The sequence below is a fragment of the Eucyclogobius newberryi genome, unplaced genomic scaffold, assembly GCF_026437365.1.
Source record: "Eucyclogobius newberryi isolate DKJ021-1_F unplaced genomic scaffold, fEucNew1.0.hap1 SCAF_15, whole genome shotgun sequence".
NCBI lineage: Eukaryota > Metazoa > Chordata > Actinopteri > Gobiiformes > Gobiidae > Eucyclogobius > Eucyclogobius newberryi.
Genome location: NW_027315779.1, coordinates 10,102,215 through 10,128,194, shown reverse-complemented (window position 1 = coordinate 10,128,194; position 25,980 = coordinate 10,102,215). Strand labels below are relative to the sequence as shown.

General features: G+C 45.0%; 1 protein-coding gene across 2 annotated transcripts in view; it reads right to left on the bottom strand.

The window, feature by feature from the left end:
* The window catches only part of sgcd (sarcoglycan, delta (dystrophin-associated glycoprotein)), a 225,098-nt gene that overhangs the window by 89,335 nt on the left and 109,783 nt on the right, over nucleotides 1-25,980 (bottom strand). For both annotated transcript variants that reach the window (XM_072445985.1, XM_072445984.1), the window contains one exon: nucleotides 15,303-15,488. In XM_072445985.1, coding sequence (XP_072302086.1) covers nucleotides 15,303-15,488 — 186 coding nt within the window. The remainder of the gene's footprint in view (nucleotides 1-15,302; nucleotides 15,489-25,980) is intronic.

Sequence of the window (25,980 nt, the reverse complement as noted above, 5' to 3'; positions counted from 1 at the left end):
TGCACCTGAGTCACACGGCGTCACAGAACATCCAAATTCGATATCGATACAAAAGAAAAGGCTCTGAATCTGGTAATTTTCACCCTCACATGTTGTCGTGACGGCCAGATCGACTCGACCACAGACAAAAGTCGAGCACAAACACGCCAAGGACACACGGACGCGTCTTAAATGTAATTATTAATATTGGACAATAACGCAGCGAAAACCGTAACACTTTGACGTGTTTCCTCACGTTTTGCCGCACACCACAGACCGCACCGTAATAAGTGACATCGAAGAGAACGGGACGGGTTCGGCCCCAGGCACATCGCTCCCGGTCTGCGGTCCAGTCGGTCAACACAAATCTGTCCAAATCAACACGGCAAATTCAGACGGGACGATACGATAATACGAGCTCGCGTTTACAATCCGTATAGTCCTCGTCGTGCCTTCAGATGGACATCACTCTTGTACGAGTGCGATGGCCTTCTCTGGCCACTAGGGGGCAGGACATTGGTACACATTCATTTACAAGGCCATACTCCGATTACTGAAGTGTCGAATCCATTGGGGTCAAACGCTCAGCTGTTCAGATCCTTCTGCTCTGACCGCGCTGCAGAAAGACAGGACACTCACCGAGGCCTCGTCCTTAACAGCCTTTAAAACCACGTTGAAAGCTTTAGCGACATCATCAATAATGTTTTATTTTGATGTTAATGTTGTAACTGTGAAAGACGGTTGGAATCTCGATATGACTCTCCGGGTTTAATAAAAGTAAAATGTATTCATCTGGAGTATAAAATCATTTCTGGCATGATCGTGATTGGCCGACGCCAACTGAAGCAGAGCACAACAAATATCAGAGCCAAATATACGCGAAACGCTCTATATCAGACCGATGCCGATAATACCCGATATATCGTCCTTTACTCCAAGATGAGAGTTTGCACTTGTCTGAGCTGCGATCAAACCTTATTTTGAATATATCGCGAATATATAAGAGCTCCTATTGCCTCTTGAATATCCAACTGAAAATAACACGAGAATCCCGTCACCACCACAGCGCCTGGTGCACCCGAGGTCAGGAGTTCAGGGGCGGGGCAGTTTGAGACGGGAGCACCCCCTGGAGGTGCTCTGTGTGCCGCGCGTCTCTCTGTGAAATGCACAAGAGGCAGCGACAGGCTCAGTCAAAGACCATATCGGCCTCTACAGCGGCATCGAGGACGACAAGGGCGGAGCCGAGGAGGAGGGAGGAGGACGGTGTGGAGGAAACGTTGTCTCTTTCTTGTGGACTCGACATCTCTTAGACCTGTTTTGGTTCTGGGTTAGTCCTGGTTTGACCCTCCGACAAATCTGGCCCTCGGGAAAATTAAGTTGAATATCCCCGTTAGATCCTCGCTCTCGCAAACCCTTTTACTCATCGTCAAAATTCATCCGACACGATCAGCGCGCCGCTTACGGACAGCTAAATGGATAAAACACTTCATTATTCGATGTAGACCGCGCAATTTGATTAGATTTTGTCACAAAGTGCTGCTTTTGCATTATACTTTGCGGTGGAAAACAAAATGTATTAATTTGCCAAAAACAAAGCAGAAGAATCCAAGCTTTTTAAGAAGCTCATAAATCTTAAAACACGAGCATCTAATCTTAATACAGCAAAAATAACCTGTTTTCTCAAGGACACGCTCGTGACAATATATGAAAAACATACACGAGCCTTTACATATATTCAATGGCATTAGCTCCGGAAACGCACAACTAAAGAAAAGCTGAACGCGTCGCTCTAAAACGCCGCTTGTCGTGACGGGGCAAAGCGCACGAATAAACCAAACACGTGGACATGTTCATAGTCGCCGCCTTCAGGTCTCACCGCCATCAATACTTTTACTTCCCTTTAAGAAGAGACGAGCCTGCGGCACCGACTCCACCTTATTAACTCGACTTTGTGCAATGACATCCGTAACAGGCGGTTCATAACGCCACGCCGGGGCCTATAGCGCGCCAACGCCGCGGCTTATGTTTTATGCATTTGTTCCACGGGCAATGACACGCGAGATAATGCGCTTTCAAATCAGCCCGGACGGTCGTGACTTTCTCGATATGCTGTAGGTCTGAGTCACAATGTCAGCAGCGAAACCGCCAGCGCAGCCGTTTATCATCGCACAGTTTCGCACGTGGAGCTTGTAAATAATAGACTAAAAAGGGCGGCGCGGCTAGTAGCACTCAAATCAAAAGTCGGCGCTTGAATCATTGCCGAGATCAAATGGTAAAAGCCACAATTAGTTAGGAAATGTGTTCACGTTCGCTTCACAGACAGTGTACCGTATTATCTGGATTATAAGTTGCACCAGCCAAAAAATGCGTAATAGAGAAGAAAAAACATTTAGAAGTTGCACTGGAGTATGACATTTTTGGGGGAGAACATTTATTTGATAAACTCCACTACCAAGAACAGACATTTCATCTTGAAATGCAGTTTAAAATAATAACAGATGAGAGAACATGCTGAATAGGTGTACGTATGCTAACGCTAACAACTTCAGCTACATGACGCACAGACAACGAACTGTGGTAAGTGTCTGGTATGTTTATCGTAACATATTAACAGTTATTCAGATAACTATAGCATAAAGAACATGCTAACACGTTTAGCAAAGCATCAGTATTACCCCAAATCACTAAATCCATTGAATTCTTCTTCCTCTGTGTCACATCTAAACAACTCCCCAAACTCCGAAGGTAGAGCGCTCTCTTGCGGCTGTCAGCGTGAAAATAACAAATCATATCACATGTAAGTCGCTCCGGATGGTATTCATATGCGTAACGCTGGTTCTTGCACTGACCGCGTGAAGGCTACAGGAGGCGCAATGACGCTTGTGAGGAACTTTGATGTAACGCTTTTATTCACAGGCTGCGTCGGTCAGAGAAGCAGATCCTTTTGTCGCTCACAAACGCTCATCACAAATAATTGTTCCAGGGTTCAGAATAAGCAGTATTGCGTCGCAAAATGTGACATAATTTCTCTCAAATGCGATACATTTGTCAGAATTGTGTTCATTATTATATAACCAAAAGCGCACTAAAAAAGCACTAATCACTCGACAATCGATCGTCAACAACGGCATGACACAATGTAGGACGCTGTGTTGACATGACGTGTCTCGCTGCTGTCTCAGCGAGTCTGAAAGCGGGAGGAGCCACAGTGCGGTAAAGTCGGACTTCCGAGGTCAATAGCTCCTAAACGCAAAAGTCTTTGCAGATCATTCACATGCCAAAATACTCATATTTACACAGATTTAAAAATCAGTTGCCTTTTTTGGGCGCAGCGAATTACACTGATCCGAATGTGCAGCCAGAGCCGAGACGAATGCTTAGGGACCGTCATCAAATAGCAAAAACAAAAATGGAAACGTTTTACAGCTGGAATGAACGTTAAATAGAGCGGTACAATTTATATGATATAATTTAAGACAATTAATATGTAAATGAGACTTCTGCACATAGTCATCTGATTGATGATGATATGGAAGAAAGTTGTAAATAAGGCCATCTGACTTTGTGTTGATTAATTTGTTCAACAACTAATTTTGTTTGCAAGTTTTCTGTTTTATTAAAAAAAAAAAAATAGAATGTTTACAAATACATTTTAAATAAATAATCTTGTTACATCAATGTAAAATATTGATTGTTAGTCACTTTCGTATTTTGCTATGCAATTATCAAATTGCTATACAAAATTGGAAAAAAATTACGAAATGTTGAGCAGCACTGCTATACAAGAGACAATCCTTAATCTGAGTCCTGGGTTCAGGGTAAAACAAAACCAGTCCGAGATGCGCAGACACTGTCCTTTTAAAGCAGAACTGTTCTATTTTTGTACCCGCGTGGGTGTGTCTGGGTGTGTCGTAAAGTTGAACGAAACTATTGATTAATCCTGTTCTCGAGGTCCTCTTCTCTGCTCTTTCTCTGTTCCAGTTTTGTGATGTCAAAAGGTGCCGTTTCTAAGTCCATAAATCGTCACAGCGTGTCGGGGCAAGCTAGCTTTTGTTTATTTCCCCACGGTAATTCTCTCTGCAGACCTGAAGCAAAACAGTGACAAAAATCTTTTCTTCTACAATGGAACCTCTGGGCGGCGGAGAGATCTTCAGTCTGGTATTGCTTTGCAGTGATTTGATTTCCTTGTTTTTTGGTGAAATGGCATATGCACCGGTCGCTTCCGTTTCCCTTTTCTCATAAATCGCACGATCTCGGCGAGTTGTTGCATCGTTTTAGACGTCTTTAACTGACCTGGTGGAAATGAGGGACAAAAGTAGGTGCTGTTTGTCGAAGCGTCTCGGCGGATGCCAATGTCCCTCGGATCGTTCATCGATCCGAGGGACACTCACAAGCTGGCCCTAATTGGACTGATAAACTAAGTTTGGACCGAGCGGCAGGTGGAGATCTGGAGGAGTAAAACAAGGAATAAAACATCACACGTGCCACGAGACACCACAGTTTTTTTTTTTTTAGATGAGTATTCAATTATTCAAAAACAAAGCTTTTATCGCATTATAAATAGGGCTGGACAGAGCTCGTATCTGCAACAATTAAATCTACAACCGCTGCACTTGTAATTCTGTGAACAAGATAAAATGACAAAAAAAGAATGGCTAGTCCTGACTCTGGCACCAGCAGGAGGCCGGTCCATGTTTAGTCCTGACTCTGGCACCAGCAGGAGGCCGGTCCATGTTTAGTCCTGACTCTGGCACCAGCAGGAGGCCGGTCCATGTTTAGTCCTGACTCTGGCACCAGCAGGAGGCCGGTCCATGTTTAGTCCTGACTCTGGGCACCAGCAGGAGGCCGGTTAATGTTTAGTCCAGACTCTGGCACCAGCAGGAGGCCAGTTCATGTTTACTCCTGACTCTGGCACCAACAGGAGGCTGGTCCGTGTTTACTCCTGACTCTGGCACCAACAGGAGGCTGGATGACATCAAGGCTACGAGTTAATCTGAATTTGCAAAAAACTGGGCCGAAATGGTCATAAAGGCCTTTTCTCTGAAGCTTCCAAAACGACTTCTCGAATCACCACCGATTTTTGTCAGTTTTGACGTCTGGATTTCTGGTGAATAAAAAAGTTTCCCACAAGTTGGTGATTGAAAAAGCGCGGCCGTCTCCTCTGCCGCTCTAAGACAATTCCACCGCTGCAGTGTTTTAAAGTCTGCTGCTTTTCACTGCTCATTGTAATCAAGAGAAAATCGGGAAAATCGCTGATGTGGATCTTCTTCTTCTCCAGAGCGAGCCGCACTCAGACGCATCGCTCAGACGCAGCGCTCGCTCACTGTTTATGAGGCGTTCTGCGGCTGAGCTGACGACTCCCATTAGCCTGGAGTCAGAAGTTCACCATAAGTTCAGGTAGAAGAGATAAAGTTGAAGCAGGAGAAGGTAAAGAATGAGGAAGTGTTCTCAGGTCATCGATCGCACAGCGCTGAAGTGGACAGGTACTGAAGTGGACAGGCGCTGAAGTGGACAGGCGCTGAAGTGGACAGGTGCTGAAGTGGACAGGCGCTGAAGTGGACAGGCGCTGAAGTGGATATGAAGTATACTACCACAGCCATGAAGTATACTACCACAGCCATCACGTATACTACTACAGCCATGAAGTATACTACAACAGTCACGACGTATACTACAACAGCCATGAAGTATGTACCACAGCCATGAAGTATACAACCACAGCCATGAAGTATACTACAACAGCCATGAATACTACCACAGCCATGAAGTATACTACAACAGCCATGAAGTATACTACCATAGCCATGAAGTATACTACCACAGCAATGAAGTATACTACCACAGCCATGAATACTACCACAGCCATGAAGTATACTACAACAGCAATGAAGTATACTACCACAGCCATGAAGTATACTACCACAGCACTACCACATAAAGACTTTTCAAAGAGGTGATACACTAATTTTGAGACATAATAAATGAATAATATGTCACAATAATAATAAAATAATTACAGTCTTTCGTTATATTTTATGGTTTAGTAAAAGTTAGCTTTCGTTGTGACATACGTTTAGCGAGCTCATTGGACCAACTGTTCCACCTAGCACGTTTTCATGTTTACTTCAGGACACGATCGACGCTCACTGTTCGCCTGCACCACAGCCAATCAGGAGCAATGACAAGGAATTGCAAGGAAACGCAATCCAGAAACGACATGGAGGGAAACGAATACCCGCCGCGTCCAATTGCCCACACTTTTGGCGGACCGCTGCTGGGATACGCCTATCAAAGAAAGCTACTGCCTTCGCTCAGATTTCCCCGCCAAAACATGCGGTTTGGCCTGGAACAGAAGCCCAATCTGCCGTCAGGATCGATGCCACGTACAAGCTTCAAATAATATGCAATAAATACACACATACAATACGGCATTAGCCCTTAAAAACACCAAGCTTGTGATGCGTCGCTGGTAGATGGCCACGAAAGTACAGCTCGTCAGTCCATCTCTCCTGTTAGACTCGCGTGTTTAACTGATGATTTTCTACGGATGATAAAACGCCACCTGTGAAGCCAAAAGCAGAACATGACCTGCCCAATTTCAGCTCAGAACTTGGGCGATTAAATGCTTCGACATGTGATGAGCCGCGGGACGGTGACACTCGTGACTCTCTCCCCGACGGGCTTCAGTTTACGAGTGACGGAGAGCTAGAAAAACTGGCAAACAGTATTTTTTAAAATTCCGTTTCTAGGTCCCCCAGAAGTAAACATGTTCAGATCTAGCCTTTGCGAACAAGTTGTCAAGTTGTTTGTGTTGTAAGCTCATGTTTTGGTTCTCGAGATGATTCGCCAATCAGGATTTGCCGAATGAGCCCCAGTGTCAAGGCTGAAGTCCAGTGTGTTGGAACCTCTGCCCTGAAGAACTCAAACTTGACTCAGTCAGGACCGATGCGAACTGGGGTAAGAATTGTAATTATTAAGTATTTGTTCTAAATCTTTGCAGCTATAATTCATAAAGAAAATGCCCACACTTTTGGCAAACACAGATAAGCGACATCTCAATTTAGGTTGAGTATTCCGAATGCATGTTGCTCAGTTCTTTTCCCTCCGCAGCACCAACACATCGAAGCTCCTGTGGTTTTTTAACTCTGTCTTTTCATGCAGCGAGCTAAAACGGAACCGCACGTGCTCCGTCTGCGCTGGAGGGAGTTTGTAATCTCTGCTCATCGAAAACACGTTGCGTCTGATGCTTCCCTGTCGGTTTCCTTGCCCTGCGCAGCTGAAGCCTCTCGTCGTCTGCTCGGTGAGAGATCAGACGGAGCTCCTCACATGCGATACTCGGATCTCTGAGATTCAAATCAAGCCGCTGCGTTTTGAAAATCGACTTCAAACTGGGCCAGGCCACTTCTCCGGTTTTCCATGGACACGTGTGGACACGTAGTGACTGGTCTGAGCCTGAAGAGCTGAACACAAACCATGTCTAAGGAGAACTGAGTGTTTACCTAGTTGAAGGGCTTAGTAAGTCCCTGTGATGGTTAATTATATCTTTCTGGGGTGTTTGAAGCGCCCGTCATGTCCCTCTGCTGTCTCTGCTGTCCGAAGAGAACGTTCCATTGAAACCCTGGTACTTATTATGTATTCTGCAATGTTATATCAATCAATCAATCAATCAATCAAAGGCAATACACAACATAAAACTAAATAAAAACAAACTGTACAAGTGCCATTACATTACATAGTGTAAAATAAAAATAAAAAACTTTTTTAGCCTAGATTTAAAAAGGTTAAAATATGTGATGGTGCGCATATCAGGGGGCAGTTTGTTCCAGAGTCTGGGACCAACGACAGAGAAAGCTCGATCCCCCCAGTGTTTATGTCTGGCTCTGGGGACGTCCAGTAAAAGCTGACCTGTTGACCTTAGAGCCCTGCTTGGGTTTCGGACAGACAGGAGCTCAACCAAATAAGGAGGTGCCAGGCCATTTAAAGCTTTAAAAATAAAAAGCAAAATTTTAAAATCGATTCTAAAAGAAACAGGAAACTAGTGAAGAGTTAAAAAAAAACGGGGTGATGTGCTGACGTCTGGGTGTGTTGGTTAAAAAAGGCGCCGCAGCGTTCTGTACAAGTTGAAGGCGGCTGAGGGCAGACTGGGAGACACCGACATAATGTGCATTGCAATAATCTATTCTTGAGCTGATATATGTCTTTGTATGTGATTATACTTTCTTACCGCATTCAAAAACAAAGAAAACAATAAGAAGTCTGGTCTCTAAGTGTATTTTCACAAGAGGAGCAGCAGGGGGTGCTCGATCGCTACAGTACTTCAGCTGTGAGGCTCTGGTAACAGGCTCAGTTGTAGTTCGTATTTAAAACAATTAGAGAATCTTTGAATTTTAGATAGTGAAAAGAGTCCATTATGTCACGATAATATATACACAAAATATATACAGAGACACAAAAGCCCAAACCCATCTCCTTAAACCCAACGAAAGGTCCAATGCTGTGACATAAATGTAATAATACCGTATGTGGAGTTGTTTCGCTGTAGCCTATCCATTTCCTTGTCATTCTGCGGCGCGGCCCTTGATTAAAACCTTCTGTAAACTGCAGGGCGACATGTAAATATTTCCCCTCTCATATCCAAACAGCTCCAAGCCGAGTCCTGCCACCTATTGTTAGCCATCTCGCCGCTCGAACTCCCCACGTAGGCTAATTATGGAAGCCTTGCAGCATGCTAATCCTCCCATTAGGGGCGATGTATTTTATTAGTCACCCTCCTAGCGTCGGATTCTGGAAGTTAGTTCACTCTCTGTCAGATGTAATTAGCATCTACGGCTATAACATCATTTGACTCAGACGCACCAATCGCCCGCTGCTCCGCCGCGCTCGTTATGGCTTCCAATCCACTAAACAAATTGCGAGTTGAATTGAAATTGCGTTTTATCATAGCTCGAGATCTTCCGCGCGTCTCATTTTGACCTCTTTGGTAGTGTTTGCACCGTGGAGTCGAGCAGTGCTAATTATGCCCACAGCGACCAGGATCTTGATAACGAGTCATACATTAGAACTCTGGGAGAATGAAGAGTTTAAATTCGTTAGGGGAGGTTCAGAGACGGGCCAAGCAACGGGGCATCTGTGGCTGTCTTCAGATAAAGATTGGAAGATTGGATCAATGTGTGCTGGACAATACTGAAAATATGATCTTCATTCTCCATTGTACAGTATTTAGACGGCGCAGACACGTGGTTCAATGAATCATTCAAACTTCAAAAAAGCCGTTTTCATTTATATAATGTTACAAAAAGTGCTTTACGGAACACACAGTCCATAAATACATAAACATGAAACTGCAGTGACCTTTGCCCTCTGTGTTGGCCCTGCTTCATACTTACATTAAACCATTAAAAACAGGTTTTGGAAAAAAAAATGAAACAGGACAGAATTTGGGAAATGAGAATTTACTGCTAAAACCAGAAGCGCTCCGTTTATGTCACGTACAGGCCCCATAGAAACAGAGATCCATCCATCCAAAGGAACAAAACGGCAATGAAGTTACAAGTTACAGAACGTTGCAAGAACACAGAACACAATAAAAATAGTTAAATGATATGGAAAGCGTCCCTATCATTTTCAGCATCGGTCCTCACGATGACGCCGAGCACATTCTCTCCGTTTCCAAATGTGAGACAAACGAATTGGCAAAGCCTCGGCCAAAACGCCGCCGCAATCGGGGACAAGACTTCCTCTCGCCGCACCAGTCGCCAACAACCAGGATCGGGCCCAGTTTTGACAGCCAAACCGCCATCAGAGCAGGCACGCGACGCGCCTCGTTCAACGCCCTGCCCGGGGAAAAATGTCCAGTCGTTTGGGCAGGTTTTGAGACGAAACGATGGCGCGAGATGAAGCCGTAGGTGCCGGGCTCGCCTCAAATTACACGTTTATGACAAATGGCGCACGGGATGAAAGCTGTCACTGGTGAAATTGAAAAGGTACATCTTAAGCTCACGCCGCTACACCCGGATTTGTTTAAGGATTTGAACTAAAAGAAGAAGAAAAAACGGTTGATTTATTTTTCCGTCGTGGCCAGGGACGGAGCTTTTGACAAATCTAATCCGAAGTGTATAACCTGGTGAGATGGCGATTCCTGCAGCTGATGGAAGACGAAGCACTGTGGTCTGATTGTACATACCCTGAGGGGGAAATGTGGGGTACTCGTAGCGTGTCTTTAAAGCGAGTCTTGTTTTTATTTTACACAATGGGAAATCCTGTCTGAAACAACGTGAAACAGTCAAGGTTTTGAGTTGAGCCGAATTCAAAACTCTTTGGGACTGAACGGGACGGACTTGCGGGACTGTTTGAATGCGTTCATGTGAATTGTATGTTCTCTCTCTGTGTCATATCCTTTGTGTTGTTCTGTGTGTGCGTTTCTATGTCGCAGACGTTTAGACGCTCAAGTTTTCCAGTTTCAAGTCTTCGATCTTTAGACTGAAATTACATCGTTGCGCATGTCTGCTGTTTTGTGCTCTCATCTTCAGTGTGCACGTCCAATGCCCAAAGCCGTTAAACCATCAGAGCGAGGGAAAACGTTGTATTAGTATTTGGATCCTACCTGGGGTCGGTGGTTGAAACCCACACTCTGGGCACTTAGAAATCGTCACTAACTCAGACTGCAGACTGTTTATCCGCAAAAAAATGAACAGCAGCTTGAAGTTTGGTCCTGAGAGAACCAGAATCTTCCCCGTTTCGCCGCCATTTCAGAGTCTCGGCCTTTGTCTGACCTTGACGAACTTCCCTCGGCCTCCCAGGACCAGTCCACATGAATAACCATCGCTCCCCGGGTCTCTGTGGGCTGCAGCGAGCCGGGGAAGGTCGGCGCCCTCAGCCCTGGTGTCGAGGGCCCGTCTCAGGCAGAGCTGTGGCAGAGCGGCCCTTCTCCGACGCCCCCTGTGGGACGAAGAGGGACGCACCGCTGCAGGGCTCGAGATGCGGGAAGATTTACAAAGGCAGAAGAAAGCGTTCAATATTTATAGCACAACAGCACATCAAATGGTGAAGACAGTGAAGCATTCGTTCAGTCGTGTGTTATATTATTGTGACTGTTTTGGAGGAAAATTGAACCAGACAAAACTTGGGAAAACAGTCTGGAGTGGGATTCTTCTCCAGATCTTGAGCCAAAGATCCTCTGTTTCTTTGGGCAAGACACATCACCAACCTCACGTATAATCTGGTGTGTGAGTGATTTTTGGTGGTCAAAGGGCAGTATAAGGAAAGCTACACTTTTGTCAGTACGTCGTAAAGTTAAATGAACAATGCTTGAAAATGTTGACTCTCTGCTGACTCTTCTTCATTCGGGCTGGAGCCGTTTCTGAACCCCGGCCTATGACCAAAGTCTGGGCTCTTAGTGAAGTTGACACTGTAGTTTTGGCCTTTGTTGTCTGATTTACTCTGATTACGTGGAGACAAGTTCTGCACAAAATATTTCAAATCCTGCCCAAAATATAGTGCATGTTACAGCGTTCTCTTTCTGTTTAAATGGCCATTAGCTTGATAGTTCCCTTTTGTCAGATGATTGACAAAAAGGAATAAATAATTAAAACGTCTGAGGGGCAGATGCATCTTAAGAGAAACTTTGCGCATTTAAATAACCATAATGTATAATAATTAGACCTTGGTCTCGAACCGTGAACTCTCGTACTGTGACAGGAGAGAGCTTGAATCTTTGGCCTGAACGCTGCCCTGCAATCAGAGACAAAACGGTCACTTTTCTCTGGTCGTGTCAATCTCCAAAAGCTTTCCATCAATTCTCCATTGAAAAGAGAAGATTCCTGATGATACAAGCCAGGTTTTACAGCCAAACCGCAATCAGAGTAAAGTGGACACATAATATGCCTTGTTTCTCACCTCAATCAAGTTATTTGGGCAGATTTTGAGACGAAAAGATAGTGTTAGACGATGTGCGTAACAGCTCCAAACCATGCGTACGTTTGAACAAAACTGAGCTCAAACCAGGACCAAGTGTGAACGCAGCCTCTGTATTCGAGCCAAAACCAGAAAACACTGGCCCCCGACTGTTACTAGCACAGCACTCTGCCGTCACTGTAAGTTTACGCTGATCACTGGGGCCTCAGTTCCCTTCGCAGCTTCTGTGTGCTCTGCTCTTTTACTGTGGCGTGCGGAGATGAGTCTCACTGTGAGCCGCTCATGTTTAATTCAGAGTCAGGAAACTGTATCCGAGTTATTACAAACACTCACAGACCATGAGACGGGACCGGCGCTCGTCACAGATTTGGACCAGAAATACCTCGCACTCGCATCGCGTCACTGCAGGAGCTCGTGGTCGTGAGTGATGGAGTCAGCCTCATCCGCCATGATAAAGCGAGATGATCACATAACAAGTTCTTTTCCCCCTCGTCGCGACTACCCGACAACAATAACGGGGCCACACTACGTCCCTCTCCGGGGCCATTGGGGGGTGAGAAAGCGTGACGACCCCGTGAAAGCAAAGAGTCAGGGAGACGATCATCAAGAAAGAGTGGCCGGAAATACCAGCGGCAACAAATTCCTTTAGATTTCCAGATCGATGTAGGTCACGTCGGCAGGAAACGGGCTCCTCCCTCCGTGGAGATATATCTTCCCATCTATATTTTCAATTATCTTGTTTTTTTATTTCTGAGAGAAAACCTCGGCCGCATGTCAGTAAGAAGAAGAATCCATGGCACAAAACAGGCCGAGTCTTGAAATACCTTTATCAACCTCGGGTACGTTGAAACTTTTTCAACTGCGTGCTGCATTTTTAAACCTAGACAGAGTGGGCGGGGGCGGGCCAGAGGCTGGTGGTCAATGCGGTAAATAATGTACAAGCGCAGGTCAGACCGAGGCGCCGCCAGACCTTTATTTAGACATAGAACTTCAATATATACTCTAATCTATGTATTTTTATCACAGAAATAATAGCAGTCATGTACATTTGACAAGCTTTGGTCTTCGTTTGGAGTCTGGTTGCTAGGTAAAAGTTATGGAATTACCCCTACATAAGTATTTTTGATGGGTTCAAGTGGTGCTCGGGTTCCATTATGTCTGCATTCGACAACAATAATACAATCTGCGAGTCTTCCATTTTCCATCACGAGTTTCACATAGAAAACCAGTAAGATTTTGCTGTTGTCGGCCTTCTTAAAAGCTGAAAATTATTATTTTTTTGGCGGCTTTTCGTACGTCTCCGCCTCAGCGACGTCGGGTGTCGGGCAGCAGCTTTTGACCAGAGTCCTCAAGCTACTTTCTCGACCCGTGCCAGCGTTTGAGTGCATTTTTCAGCTCGTAAAACAGTTTCCCGAGGACCACGTGGACGAGTATGTCACATCTGCTACTCGCGTCCAACCAGGAAGTCGATTTAAGGGAGGGGGAAACTGGGAAGGAGTCTGAGTTACACGGGCAGTCTAACCCTGTCATTTGAATTCACAGCAGTTTTTCTCATGTCTGTGAACGACTACTGAAAGCATCCATTACCAATAAACCATAGCTTTTCTCTCTTTTCTCACTCCTGTCCAAACAACAGCGTTTGAAAGTGAAAATGACAGGTCTTTTTTAGCTCCGGGAAGAACATATTCTGCCAGATTACGGCGAGAAACACTTTTCGGAGCGGTGAGCAGTGTGTGATGTAATTGAAGGGTTTGGATCGCTCTTTCTTCCCATCATGCACCACTCTCCGTCACGCGACCCCGATTCGGGTCAGGCCTCTCCGATCGCCTCCGCTGTGGCTAAAAGCGTTTCCTTGTCAATCGCCCGAGGTTAGCAGCAAAATGCGTTTGCCAAATTATCTGTGAAATGAATTGATTGATTTTTGTCACGTAAAAAAGAAAGGTGCAATTCAACGGCAAATGACAGTCACTTGGCAGCGCGCCGGGGGGATGGTGGGGGGGGATCGCGGGGTTTTTGAATGATTGCCGAACCACTATCTCAGAATTATACCGAGAAGATCCACAGGAGACTTCCGGAAACTCTCACGAAAACAATGTTAGCTCGTCAGACTGTGGACGGCATTTGATAATGTTGTATCGAAGTGTCACAGGCTGAACCAATAATCAGAATATCTACAAGTACATAATACATGATCAGGGTTTAGGTGAAGGTTAGGCAAGAAGTATACAATGTTCCCAAGATGCACAGAAACCCAAGCGGAGAAGACGGGTTTGCAGCAATGAGAGAAATGAGAGTGAGCATAAGCCAGTCACGGAGAACACAACTGTGCAGCCTCCCCGTGTTTGTGATGAGCAGTATACCCCTAATTGAATTTAAAATGAAGTGAGAGTTTGCATCCCCTCGCTCCCCCTCTCGCTCCCTCTCTCGCTCCCCCTCGCATGAGCCCAGCACAGGGAGGAGCTGAGCAGATGTGGAGGCAGAGGTAGGTCCACATTGGGCTCACATGACGACCGGGGGGACTCTGCGTGTGTTGAGCCATAACATGATGTGTTTTATCACAATCCGACTCATATTCAAAGAGAAACGAGTCTAATGGGGGGATGAATTGAGACGCGCCTGAAGACAAGACTCGCCCCGCTACGGAACAGACACGTCGTGGTCAGAAGAAGACTCACTGTCAGCGCTTCGCTACCGTGCATCGTAGTGAGGCTGAAAGGAAATCTTTTCTCCAGGTCTGTTATTATCCAACAGTTATCTTAAATAAGAAGCAGTGCTGTGCAGACTGCTGAGAGACTTTGCAACACTTCACTTCTCCATTCATTAGAGCTTCAGGCTGTTGCGCTGCTGGACTCATGAACACTTCACACACCTGCCACTTTAACAATACTCAACCAATACTATTCACGCACTGTTCATTGTCTGCACGGTTATTTAGTTCCTATGTTTGTGAATTCTGTTCATTGACAATGGCAATAAACATTTTCTGATTCTGATTCTGACCTTCAGAGAGGACAGACGGACAGAAATACACGTAGTAGATTCAGATGTGTGTGTTTTGTTTGTGTGCAGAAGCCGCTCCTCCTGATTTGCATGAAGGTCATGTGACGCCAATCAGCCAATCGTGTTGTTCCACTAATATGGAACTTGAGCCGGGTTTAGACCGTCGTGAGACAGGTTTGTTTTACATATCTGCTCCACAGCACATGGTCAAAAAAGGTAATACAACATTTCAAATAATTTTAAAACCATAGGCTAATTGATACAAAATAACAAGGCTTATAACACTCTTTAAATTCTAATGTAAACCCAAAGCTGTGACGTTCCGGACCTCGACTTTTGGACATTTTCTCAAATTGGATGCAAGGCAATTAGTGAGACCTGCATGTTGATGTTGGAGAAGCGGGACTTACTACGGTGAAGTTCATGACCTTGAGTATCCAGATGGTGAGGGCCAGGTTGATGAGGATGAGGATCATGAGCAGGAGGACGAAGAAGTAGAGGCAGCGTTTCCTCCAGCCGTAGATCCCCACTTTGTAGATCTGAGGTTTGTCGGAGCTCTGCACATTGTTCCTATGAGAGCACTGTTCCTGGGTCATCTGTGGCCAAAAGAAAGAAACAAGTGCACATTACATTACCGGGGCTGGAAAAGAAACATCACAGAATAATCCCATAACCCAATTACTACATGTGGTTTTTGGTGTGTGTTCACGGCAAAAGAGGAATCTGATCGAGACGTGTGTCGCGAATCGGTGGATTTTTTAGAGTGACTTGCATTTGGAAAACAAACTCATACATCTTCTACCGCTGGTTCCTGTGACGGAGCTTATCTCTTTGAGCTTTAGGACAGGGGCTCGTCGCCGGGGTAACACCGAGACAACTGTTCAGGGGAGGAAGCCGCAGCGCCCCGAGAGAACCTACACACTCCAGATCATGAGATGTTGGCATGGGTTGTGGTTTTGGATAGTAATCTTAATAATCAGATCTGGTTTTCGGTGAGCACGTCAACAAAGCCGGTGTTTATCACGAGTAAGTTCAACGGCACAAACCTTCCACATGCGTCGCGAGTCTTGGAAGTCCTTTAACGGACGACAATCACGTCTTTGGGGTTGAATAAAGGCTCCACTTTCTGAGCAAATCGTTTCACTTAACTTCATTTATTCTGCCAGAGAAGACGTGGAAACTTGGTGCCAGTCTTTGTTTCACGCCGTAATTACAGAGAGGCGACTCGTAAGTGACACAGGAACACGTTTCTGTCCCGTTTTGTATGTTTGGTATGTCCTTCGATTTCCTTTCTATTCGAACCATGCCCAACACGGCACCGCAGCATGTCGGAAACAACGGTCGGCCGGTCGCTCGTCTCCGTGAAAACTGGGGAACATTCCGGGCACGGCGATGACATTTCCACGGAGACGGGCGGGATAGCATCGCCCCTAACGGGAAAGTCGCGCCTTAAACGTGGACCCTGTTCCCACCGTCTTCTCACGGCCCACAATGAGAAGCACAAACTCTGCCATTATAAAGTCAATGACCAGGGCTGAAATCGGTTTAAAGACCCATTTTCCCTTTGTCTCGCTGCCCGGCCTGTTTTGTATTCATGCGCTCGCCGCTTTGCCTCCATTTGGTAGATTTGTAACACCACCAGCCCCCGCTATCTCCCCCCCACCCCCCACTCAACAGACAATTCAGGAAAACAATAACCGGGCATAAACATTCTCTGCACGGGCCGCCATTGTCTGCTATCGAGGTCTTTAGTTGGCCATCGTTTTGACTGATGGCGATGAAAGTGTCCAATCTCTCCATTACGGCGCCGCGCTGCATTGATGCGGAGATGGGCGATTAATGTTGATTCTAATTGTGCGGCGGTGAAGACCAGTCCATTGTTAACTTAAACGGTGCAGCGACTGGCAGAATGCCATGCGACGCACGACAGTGCTGACGGAGAGGCCGCCGCGCGTTGCCACGGTGGCGGCTAAACGCTGGCCGGACACAGCAATCATAGGGTCAATGGAATGATGGTGTGTTGGATTTTTATTGGATATGAGCGATGGGAGTTGGTGGAAAAAAAGGGTCCTGGCGTGCGAACTGTTTGCTGGCTCATTCTTAATCCATTTTTGTACAGAAACAGATCTGTGCATTCCTACTGAACATATCATTTATACGTCCAACACTTTGTTAAATCTGGTCCACCAGAGGGCACTATGAGCCAGTTAGAGAAATGACAAAAAAATTACAAAAAAAAGGAAATGTAGCAACAATAAAAACAAACATGGAGGCACTGACGCAGTTATTAGATCTTATTTTGGGGGAAAATGCCAGAAAACGAGAAGTGACAGAAGTGTTCAGAGGTCAACACATGTACAGCGCCGTCACTACTAATCCAGAAACTCTGGGCAGACGGGCCAAACAACCGGAGAACGATATATCTGTCCGTGTTTGGAACGCAGAGCGTGATCGTGAGCCTCAACTCAGCGGCTCGGATGTAAACCTTGTGTCTGTTACAAGAGACCCATTCGAACGACATCGAAAACGAACCTAATTCTAAAAAACAAGAGGAAAAAAGAATCACAGGGAATTCTGGAAAAGTGTGACGCCTTTTTTCCATGTCCCCGTGTCAAAGTGCTCATTGTTCACAGGGACATTCTAACGGTTGGAGAAAACCGTTTCCAGGTGTTTTGGACCGAAATATTGGCCCCAAATCAACAAAGAGTTGACTGTATTCGACACGTAACTCTGTATTTGGGCCTTAAATCTCCTGCCACGGACACAGTGGATGGATACCTTTGGAGCACACATTTGGATGACACTAACTGCACCTGGAAAGGACGTTATAATAGATTTTGAAAAAAACAACAACATTGTACCCAATGGGACCAGATTTTGCTGTTCAACGTGGCTTGATTTTCACACGCACGCACGCACGCACGCACACACACACACACACACACACACACACACACACACACACACACACACACACACACACACACACAATAAAAGAGAGTGTGTAGATAAACTTTGGCACTGGCAGGTACAGACTCATCGGGAAAGCAATGACAGGCGAGTGTGACGTGACAGTTTTATATTCAGCAATGCCAGAAGATCTATCTGCAGATTTATATTATAATTTATGATGTTTTATCATGAGGGTGTGTTCAACAGCTTGTTTTTTTTATTGTTGCTTCTCGCAGTTTCGTCCGACTGTGTTGTTTTTCATTATTGTTTTAGTGTCGACGCTCCGGGTAGAGACTTTGCTTGAGCTCTCGTCGACAACAAACGTGATTAATCGCTCGATGGCGTCGCGATCGACCAACGTTTTTATGAGCCGACTAATAATTTTATCGGGATTAGAAAGGATCTATGTGGACCACAGCAGAAAGGAGAAGGAAGGGAGTGAGTGAGTCATGTCAGTGCACGTCGGGTCAAATGCTGCTCACGGTTGGATCGGGTTGGGAAGATTTGACTCATCGATTCGCCGGTTTTGACGTGTCCGGAGCGTCGTAGGAGCAGTTCTGGTATGAAATGTGTCCTCTGCGCCGCCCCTGGTCGAGGAGAAATAGCGGCGTGTGTCCGAATCCGGCTCTCTGCGATTTACTGTGTGTCATTCCCTCTCGCCCTCATTTCACGCTGTACTATCCTATCAAATAAAGCCTACGTGCCCAAAAAAAATAAATGTGCCCTCCTGCTCCTCTCTCTCCTTTGATTTACTGAGCGAGTGAATTTAAGTGAAAGTATCATGCGTGCGCCTTCAAATTTGATTTCCCTTTCAGTAAAAAGTGAAAGTAATGAGCAGATTCTGAGAAAGATTAAAGTGACAAATTGTGATCTTGATGGAAGAAGAACTGTCCTTATTATCCCGGTCATTTATACAGCCTTGTTTTGTTTGGTACTTTGAACTCTTAAAAATGGAGATCAAGATGTTCCCATTAATGTGCTGAAGAAAATAAACCTTTCGGACATTTAAGCAGGTCTAGAAAAACAACAAAAACATTTACAGTTACAAACATTAGAGGAGATGAAAGTGCAGGTACTTGCAGAGAAGTGAAGTTATACTTAAGAAGATAACTTTATTGCTTTTACTTCCACCACTGACTAGAACCAATACAGGAACTGGATACTTTGACATGTATCGATACAAAAGGAAGATCAGTTCATACTTTGGACGCCTCTGCTCTCGACAACTCCCGGAGCAACTCTCGACAACGCCCGGAGCAACTCTAGGCAACCCCCGGAGCAACTCTCGACAACTCCCCGAGCAACTCTAGGCAACCCCCGAGCAACTCTCGACAACGCCCGGAGCAACTCTCGACAACGCCGGAGCACTCTCGACAAAGCCGGAGCACTCTCGACAACGCCCGGAGCAACTCTCGACAACGCCCCGAGCAACTCTCGACAACGCCCCGAGCAACTCTAGGCAACCCCCGGAGCAACTCTCGACAACGCCCCGAGCAACTCTCGACAACGCCCCGAGCAACTCTCGACAACGCCCGGAGCAACTCTCGACAACGCCCCGAGCAACTCTCGACAACGCCCGGAGCAACTCTCGACAACGCCCCGAGCAACTCTCGACAACGCCCCGAGCAACTCTAGGCAACCCCCGGAGCAACTCTCGACAACGCCCCGAGCAACTCTCGACAACGCCCCGAGCAACTCTCGACAACGCCCGGAGCAACTCTCGACAACGCCGGAGCACTCTCGACAAAGCCGGAGCACTCTCGACAACGCCCGGAGCAACTCTCGACAACGCCCCGAGCAACTCTCGACAACGCCCCGAGCAACTCTCGACAACGCCCCGAGCAACTCTCGACAACGCCCCGAGCAACTCTCGACAACGCCCGGAGCAACTCTCGACAACGCCCGGAGCAACTCTCGACAACGCCCGGAGCACCGCACGGCTTATGCTCGACTGGCGATCACCCGAGCACGGCCATCTTTGGGACTCACGGACACAGACTTTGGGAAAAGTAATCTGATCTCGTGACGTGGCGGTGAAAGCGCGTTGAGTGCCTTGAAGGGCGAGATGCGCGATATAAATACAATGTAATAATGAAATAATAATGAAGAGGAGGAGATGGAGAGGCTGAGGCGGCTGACAGGTCTGCTGCGGCGGTAAAGAATGTGGAGTAAAACGCACAGGATCGAAGCGAGCATTTGCAGAACCTCAAACAACAAATGGTTACGCTCCGACTCCCGCTAACGACCATTAAAAGGAAAGAGAGTCTATGAATACTTATTGGCAAACCCTGAAGTTAATTTGTTCCATGCTTTGGTGAGACCTAATTTCTTTTGTCTAATTTCTTCTTTAAAAATACAAAACAAAAACTCTAAAAATCTCTAAATCAACAGTGCAGCTTTAATTCCTTTTTCATGTTTCTGAAGTGTGAACCCTATCATTGTCTTTTATGAAGCATAAAGTGGTGACCGAACACACAAGAGAGTCTTAATTGGAAAATCAAAACGGTGGAAAACTTTAAATAGATTTAGAAAGTTTGGCGAGCCACTTTAAGCCTCTGCATTTCCTCGGCTGCAGCGACTGGAGGAGCTCCTCTTCTGCAAATCAAATAAATGCAGTACTGTAATGAAATATAACGTTGCGGTGAGTAGTAGCGCGCTCTGTGGACAGTGCGGAGCTGAGAGGGTTCCAATAAAGCTTTAAAGGCGTCGTGAAAAGACCGACGATGGCCCCGGAGCAGAAGAGCAGCGAAATACTCAAACTTCATCCTCCAAAGGCTGAATTCTGCTCAAAACTCACACGCTTTTACTGACACTGTCTCTCCAGTAAAAAGATTATCACTGACTATTAGAAATGGCAGAATGTTCTTGCTGCAGTCATCATTTTAGTAAATGTATCGATATAATTTTAGTGGGACAAACAACTATAATATTCCAACTCTGTCAAATACAACAAACTACCGTATTTTCATAGTTTTGGCCGGGGTGCGACTTATACTCCAGAGCGACTTGTGTGTGATGTTATTCGTTATTTTCACACTGGCAATCGCAAGAGGGCGCTCCGAGGAGGCAGACCAAATGATGAGCAGAAGAACGCAGAGGACAGACGTACAACTCTACTATTATCAACTTTTATGAGTTTGGAACGCGGAGGAAAAATAAGCCTTTGAGGTCTGATACTTGTACGGGTAAGATCTGCGGGAGTGAGCCTTGATGCGAGCTGGTTTATACCCATCAAGTCGTTTGTATCCATCAGGACATGTTGTATTCCATGCAAGTCTTTGGAGCAACAGTGCATTTTGGATTATCTGATTTGAAGTCGTCTTTAAAAACACACTTTTGAAACGTCGACTTTCGTTTTCAAATGCGCGTTTGTTTTCTGTTTTCGCTCATGTGTGTCAAGCACTTTGGTCGACTTTGCTGTTTTCTATGAATGACGTTGGATTGGATCGTCAAAAGAACTCTGGTTTACACTCGCCCTTTGATGGACACGGATCCCAGGATTTGACGTAAAACGCGATGCACAAAATGACCATGAACCAGCAGCACGTTACAACCGAGTACAGACCAGATATACAGTTCCGTTATCTGTCGCGATCGTTCAGCGCCATCGTAATAAATCCCATGCGTTTAAAATGAGTATTGACTCAGATATCGACGAGTCTTTCTGTGGCTCTGCGTGTTGTGTGAACAGTTTGTCAAGCGACCGTCACGTCTTTACTCGGAGAGATCACTTTCCAGCAGAACGCTCATTCCGGCGAGTCCTTTGTCCTCCGAAAAGGAAGAGGAGCGTGTTTGTTCAGAGCGACTCCTGTCTTTGTGAAAAGGTGACAGACGTTGTTTATGACGGGGCTCGGTGCTGCGTAATCTTTATCGTGTTGTGAAAGCGCTCATTAATGCAGCAGCAAGATTACTAACAGGAACAAAAAGAAGAGAGCACATTACGCCAGTGCTGAAGTCTCTTCATTGGCTCCCTGTCGAGTTTAGAATCAAATTTAAAATTCTACTCTTGACCTACAAAGCCATAAATGACATGGCCCCATCCTACCTCAAAGATGCTATAGAACCATATCATCCAAACAGAGCTCTTCGCTCTCAGAATGCCGGCCTTCTGGTGGTGCCAAGAGTCTCTAAAAGTACTGTAGGAGGTAGAGCGTTTAGCTACCAAGCTCCTGTGTTATGGAATCAGCTCCCGACCCATGTTAAATATGCTGACACAGTCTCTTAAAAAAAGTCTCTAAAAATCGGCTTAACAGGTTTTTACAATTAGTATTTTTGACTTTATTTGGTGTGTTTATACCTGTCATACACATAAATGATAGTTTTACTCCGATCGAGCAGGTATTTGTGGAAAAAAAATTGGAAAAATCTGTAGAAAATGACAGGAAGTGACATCAAACCAGGGACACTCATTCCAGTCTAGGTTATGCAGAATTTACACAAAGAAACCAACTTTTATGACTCAACAAATTCAACAAAATAAAGTCGCTGTCATATATTTTTATTTGTCAAATAAAAAAAACTGAGATCAGATGAGTTTTGGCCCAGTGTTTGCTGGGTAATTTTCCAGTGTGATTTCATCAATTACAAACAGGAAGGGAAATTATAAACCTAAAAAAAATGCTATTCTGGGATAACATTTGTATAATTTGTAGCACAATTCTAAATATATTTATCCTAGCTGCGTTTAACTACAATGAGTTGTCCGACCTGTAGGGGGCGCTTTAAATAAAATGTAAAGTGCTAGTTACTATTTAATTCTTAATCATTTGATGTAAATCTAAATTTATTGAACAGTTTCAAGCTGAATTTATTTTTATGAAACGGCAATGTGAAAACTCAAGTGTATTTTATCAATTTTAAAATGTGAAAACAGTATAATCGGGTTGAAAACAGGTAGGTCCAACAACACATTAAATATTCAAATAAACAATATTTTTATTTTGCTGTGGGTGTCCCGAGTTATTTTGAGGGTCCTGACCTCAAAAGAAACCCCGAATCCTGAGTATTTGCAATTAGTTCCTTCAGCAGCGATGCCAATAACGGAGGCACAGGAAACACATTTGACCATTTATTCTTAAGTTATTTAATCTTTTTTAACCCAACTGCGCATGTCATTTGTCGCTAAATGAGGTCTGGAGGTTGGAAACATCCTGCGCTGAGTAAAAGTTTTTTCTCTGCTGCTGTGGAGGTCACTGGGTCCGGTTTTTAACAATGTCCTTCAGTAACGGGGATGAGCTTGACCCGAGTGCGCTTGACCCGCGTGCGCTTGACCCACGTGCGCTCTGGTGTTCACACGCTCCATTCGCTCAATCCGTCCGGCTCGGATCGGTCCTCACAAACCAAGCGCGTGTGTCGCACTTGGGGTCTGCTCTGGTCGTGAGACTGCATTCCAGACGGCCGACTGCCTGGACTGGTCAGCGTTTCTGGATTCCAAGCAGTCGACTCGTCAAACCATTATTTCTGTTGTACATTGAGATGTTGAAAATACACGTTAATAAAGGTTTAAATACCGTGACCGAATGCTTCTATATAGAGAATGTTGACAAAAATAAATCGGGAACGTTGGATATTTGTATGTAACAATGCCGTTCTCTGTTGTATAAAAGGTCCTGTGTGTGTTTTGGAGGCTGTATGGTCCAGAGAACAAGTGCAAGGCGTTATGCAAAATAAAATAAAAAAAACAGCACTATCAAGCTGTTTGGGACCGATACATTCAGAGCCACACAGAAAATACGCAAAACTGGAACAGATAGTGCACCATCCACGTGTCAAAAGTGTCAAAAATGAGCTGAAACAGAGAAAACGTCCAGCGTAGCTTCATAAACAAGGGCCCGAGGGCGACATTTCTGCACTTTTCTGGTGAGTCCTATGGTCCGGTCACACTTCGTGCACCACTTGAATCCCAACCAAGAATCCACGGACAACATTCTGCACATTCAAGCCAAATCTACTGAATTACGATACGTTGATTTGACCAAAATGGCAGATTGTGACAGGAATGAGATCACGATTCCATTTTCACCTCCCTTGTGGCCCAGCCCTACAGAGAACGATAATCAAACTACGACCACAATTGTGTTTTATAGTAGACTATACTCACAATACGTATAATCAACCACCTCTCAAGACAAATACATAACCATCTTTTGCCTCTAACCAGATAATTACATTGTTTCTTCATCAAAAACACAGCTAAAGTTGTATTTAGCCTCATTCGCTTGTTTTGTTCATCCTGTTTATGAGGTCCTTTACTTTTGAGTCTCAGAAAAAACACTGGCGTTGAAGTTTCTCAGATTTATGACGTCAAAGGTGGAGGTCTGGAGGTCAAAGGTGGAGGTCTAGAGGCCAAAAGTGGAGGTCTGGAGGTCAAAGGTGGAGGTCTGGAGGTCTCCTGAGCCTTTTTTAAGCCATAAATCATCACAGACTGGTTCTATGCCTCAAATCTCCTTCATTACAACTGTGCGCTTGTATTAGCATGTCAAGGCAAGCTAGCTTTTGTCCATTTCCCCGTGGTAATTCCCTCTGTGGCCACATGCGGAGCACAAACTGAGACAACTAATACGTATTTTCTAAAGCTGTAAAACATGAGATGCCCAGAGTAAATTTAGCGAAGAGCAGCTTTAAAGGCCAACAACGATACAAATACTGCAGAATATTTGCCCTTTAACATTATGAGACATGAAATGATGTTCTTCAAATAACTGTTGCTTTTGCTCTCGCACTCGTAGTTCAAGTCAACAAGACATTGTTTTATCTCTCCCTCTCTCTCCCTCTCTTACCTCTCTCGCCTCTCTTTCTCTCTTCCTCTCTCCTTCTCTGCCTCTCTCCCTCTCTGCCTCTCTTTCTCTCTGCCTCTCTTTCTCTCTGCCTCTCTCCCTCTCTTTCTCTTTCCTTCTCTCCCTCTCTTGCCTCTCTCTGCCTCTCTCCTTCTCTGCCTCTCTCCCTCTCTTGCCTCTCTCGCCTCTCTTTCTCTCTGCCTCTCTCCCTCTCTCCTTCTCTGCCTCTCTCCCTCTCTTTCCCTCTGCCTCTCTCCCTCTCTCCCTTCCCTCTGCCTCTCTCACTCCCTCCATCTCTCCCTTTGTCTCCCTCCCTCTCTCCCCTCTCTCCCTTCCCTCCATCTCTCGCTCTCCTTCTGTCGTTACACAAAATCTTCGGGGGATTTCTAGATGAACCGTGTGGATTTTCTCTCACTCTTCCAGATAGGCCATTTCTCCCAAAACCTGGAATACATATTTCGTAAACGGTGAAAGCCCAAATCAACAGCCGCCATTCGAGCGATGTGCCCTGCAGGGCGCAGTCTACACGGGTTGGTTGGTTGGTTGCTTGGTGAGGACATTTCTTGTAAATAAATCATTATTTTTTTACATATTAATTAAACATGTTGTGACAGAAGTTTAAAGAAGAAGGCGTAAAAGATGAATGGACCGATGTCATATCAGCTTTCAGCAAAAATAAAAGTTCTTCTTGGAGTCTGCGAGTTTTTGGTAACAATGCATTTTTAAACCGACGGAATCTGAGACGCAACATCAAACAGTGGAGGAGAATCAAGGCCTTTAAAAAGCAGGATTTAAAAGAGACATGTTTTTACCCCAGGCGTTTGGTGTTAAACTACAACATACGCCGATCATTATTTCACATTTGTTCATCATAAAACTCAGAATTGATCTAAGACGGCGTCGTGACAGAAACAACAGCAGAATGAATAAACGACACAAGTGAAATTTAAAGTCTTAAGTCCCCACGTTGTAACGTGAGATATTTACACATAGTACACGACAGTAGGGCTGCAGCTATCGATTCTTTTAGTAATCGATTAATCTATCGATTTTGTCTTCAATTAATCAAGTAATTGGTTAATTTTCTTGTACATTCCGTAAACCATTTAAAAGCATATTAAATCATTTTTTATATAAACGTTATAGTTCATTGTAATAAACAACAAATTGAGTTTCTGCCTAAAAAAAACATATTTTATTCTTAATTTCACATAAGTTTGTCCCCAAAACAGCAACATTTCACTTCAGTCCAAAGTGTTCTGCTTGTATATAAAGAATATATATAAAGGGCTAATTAACAGTCACCAGACTGTTTGTAAACAGTTACAGTATGAATTTATTTGCGTTTCTGTCACATAAC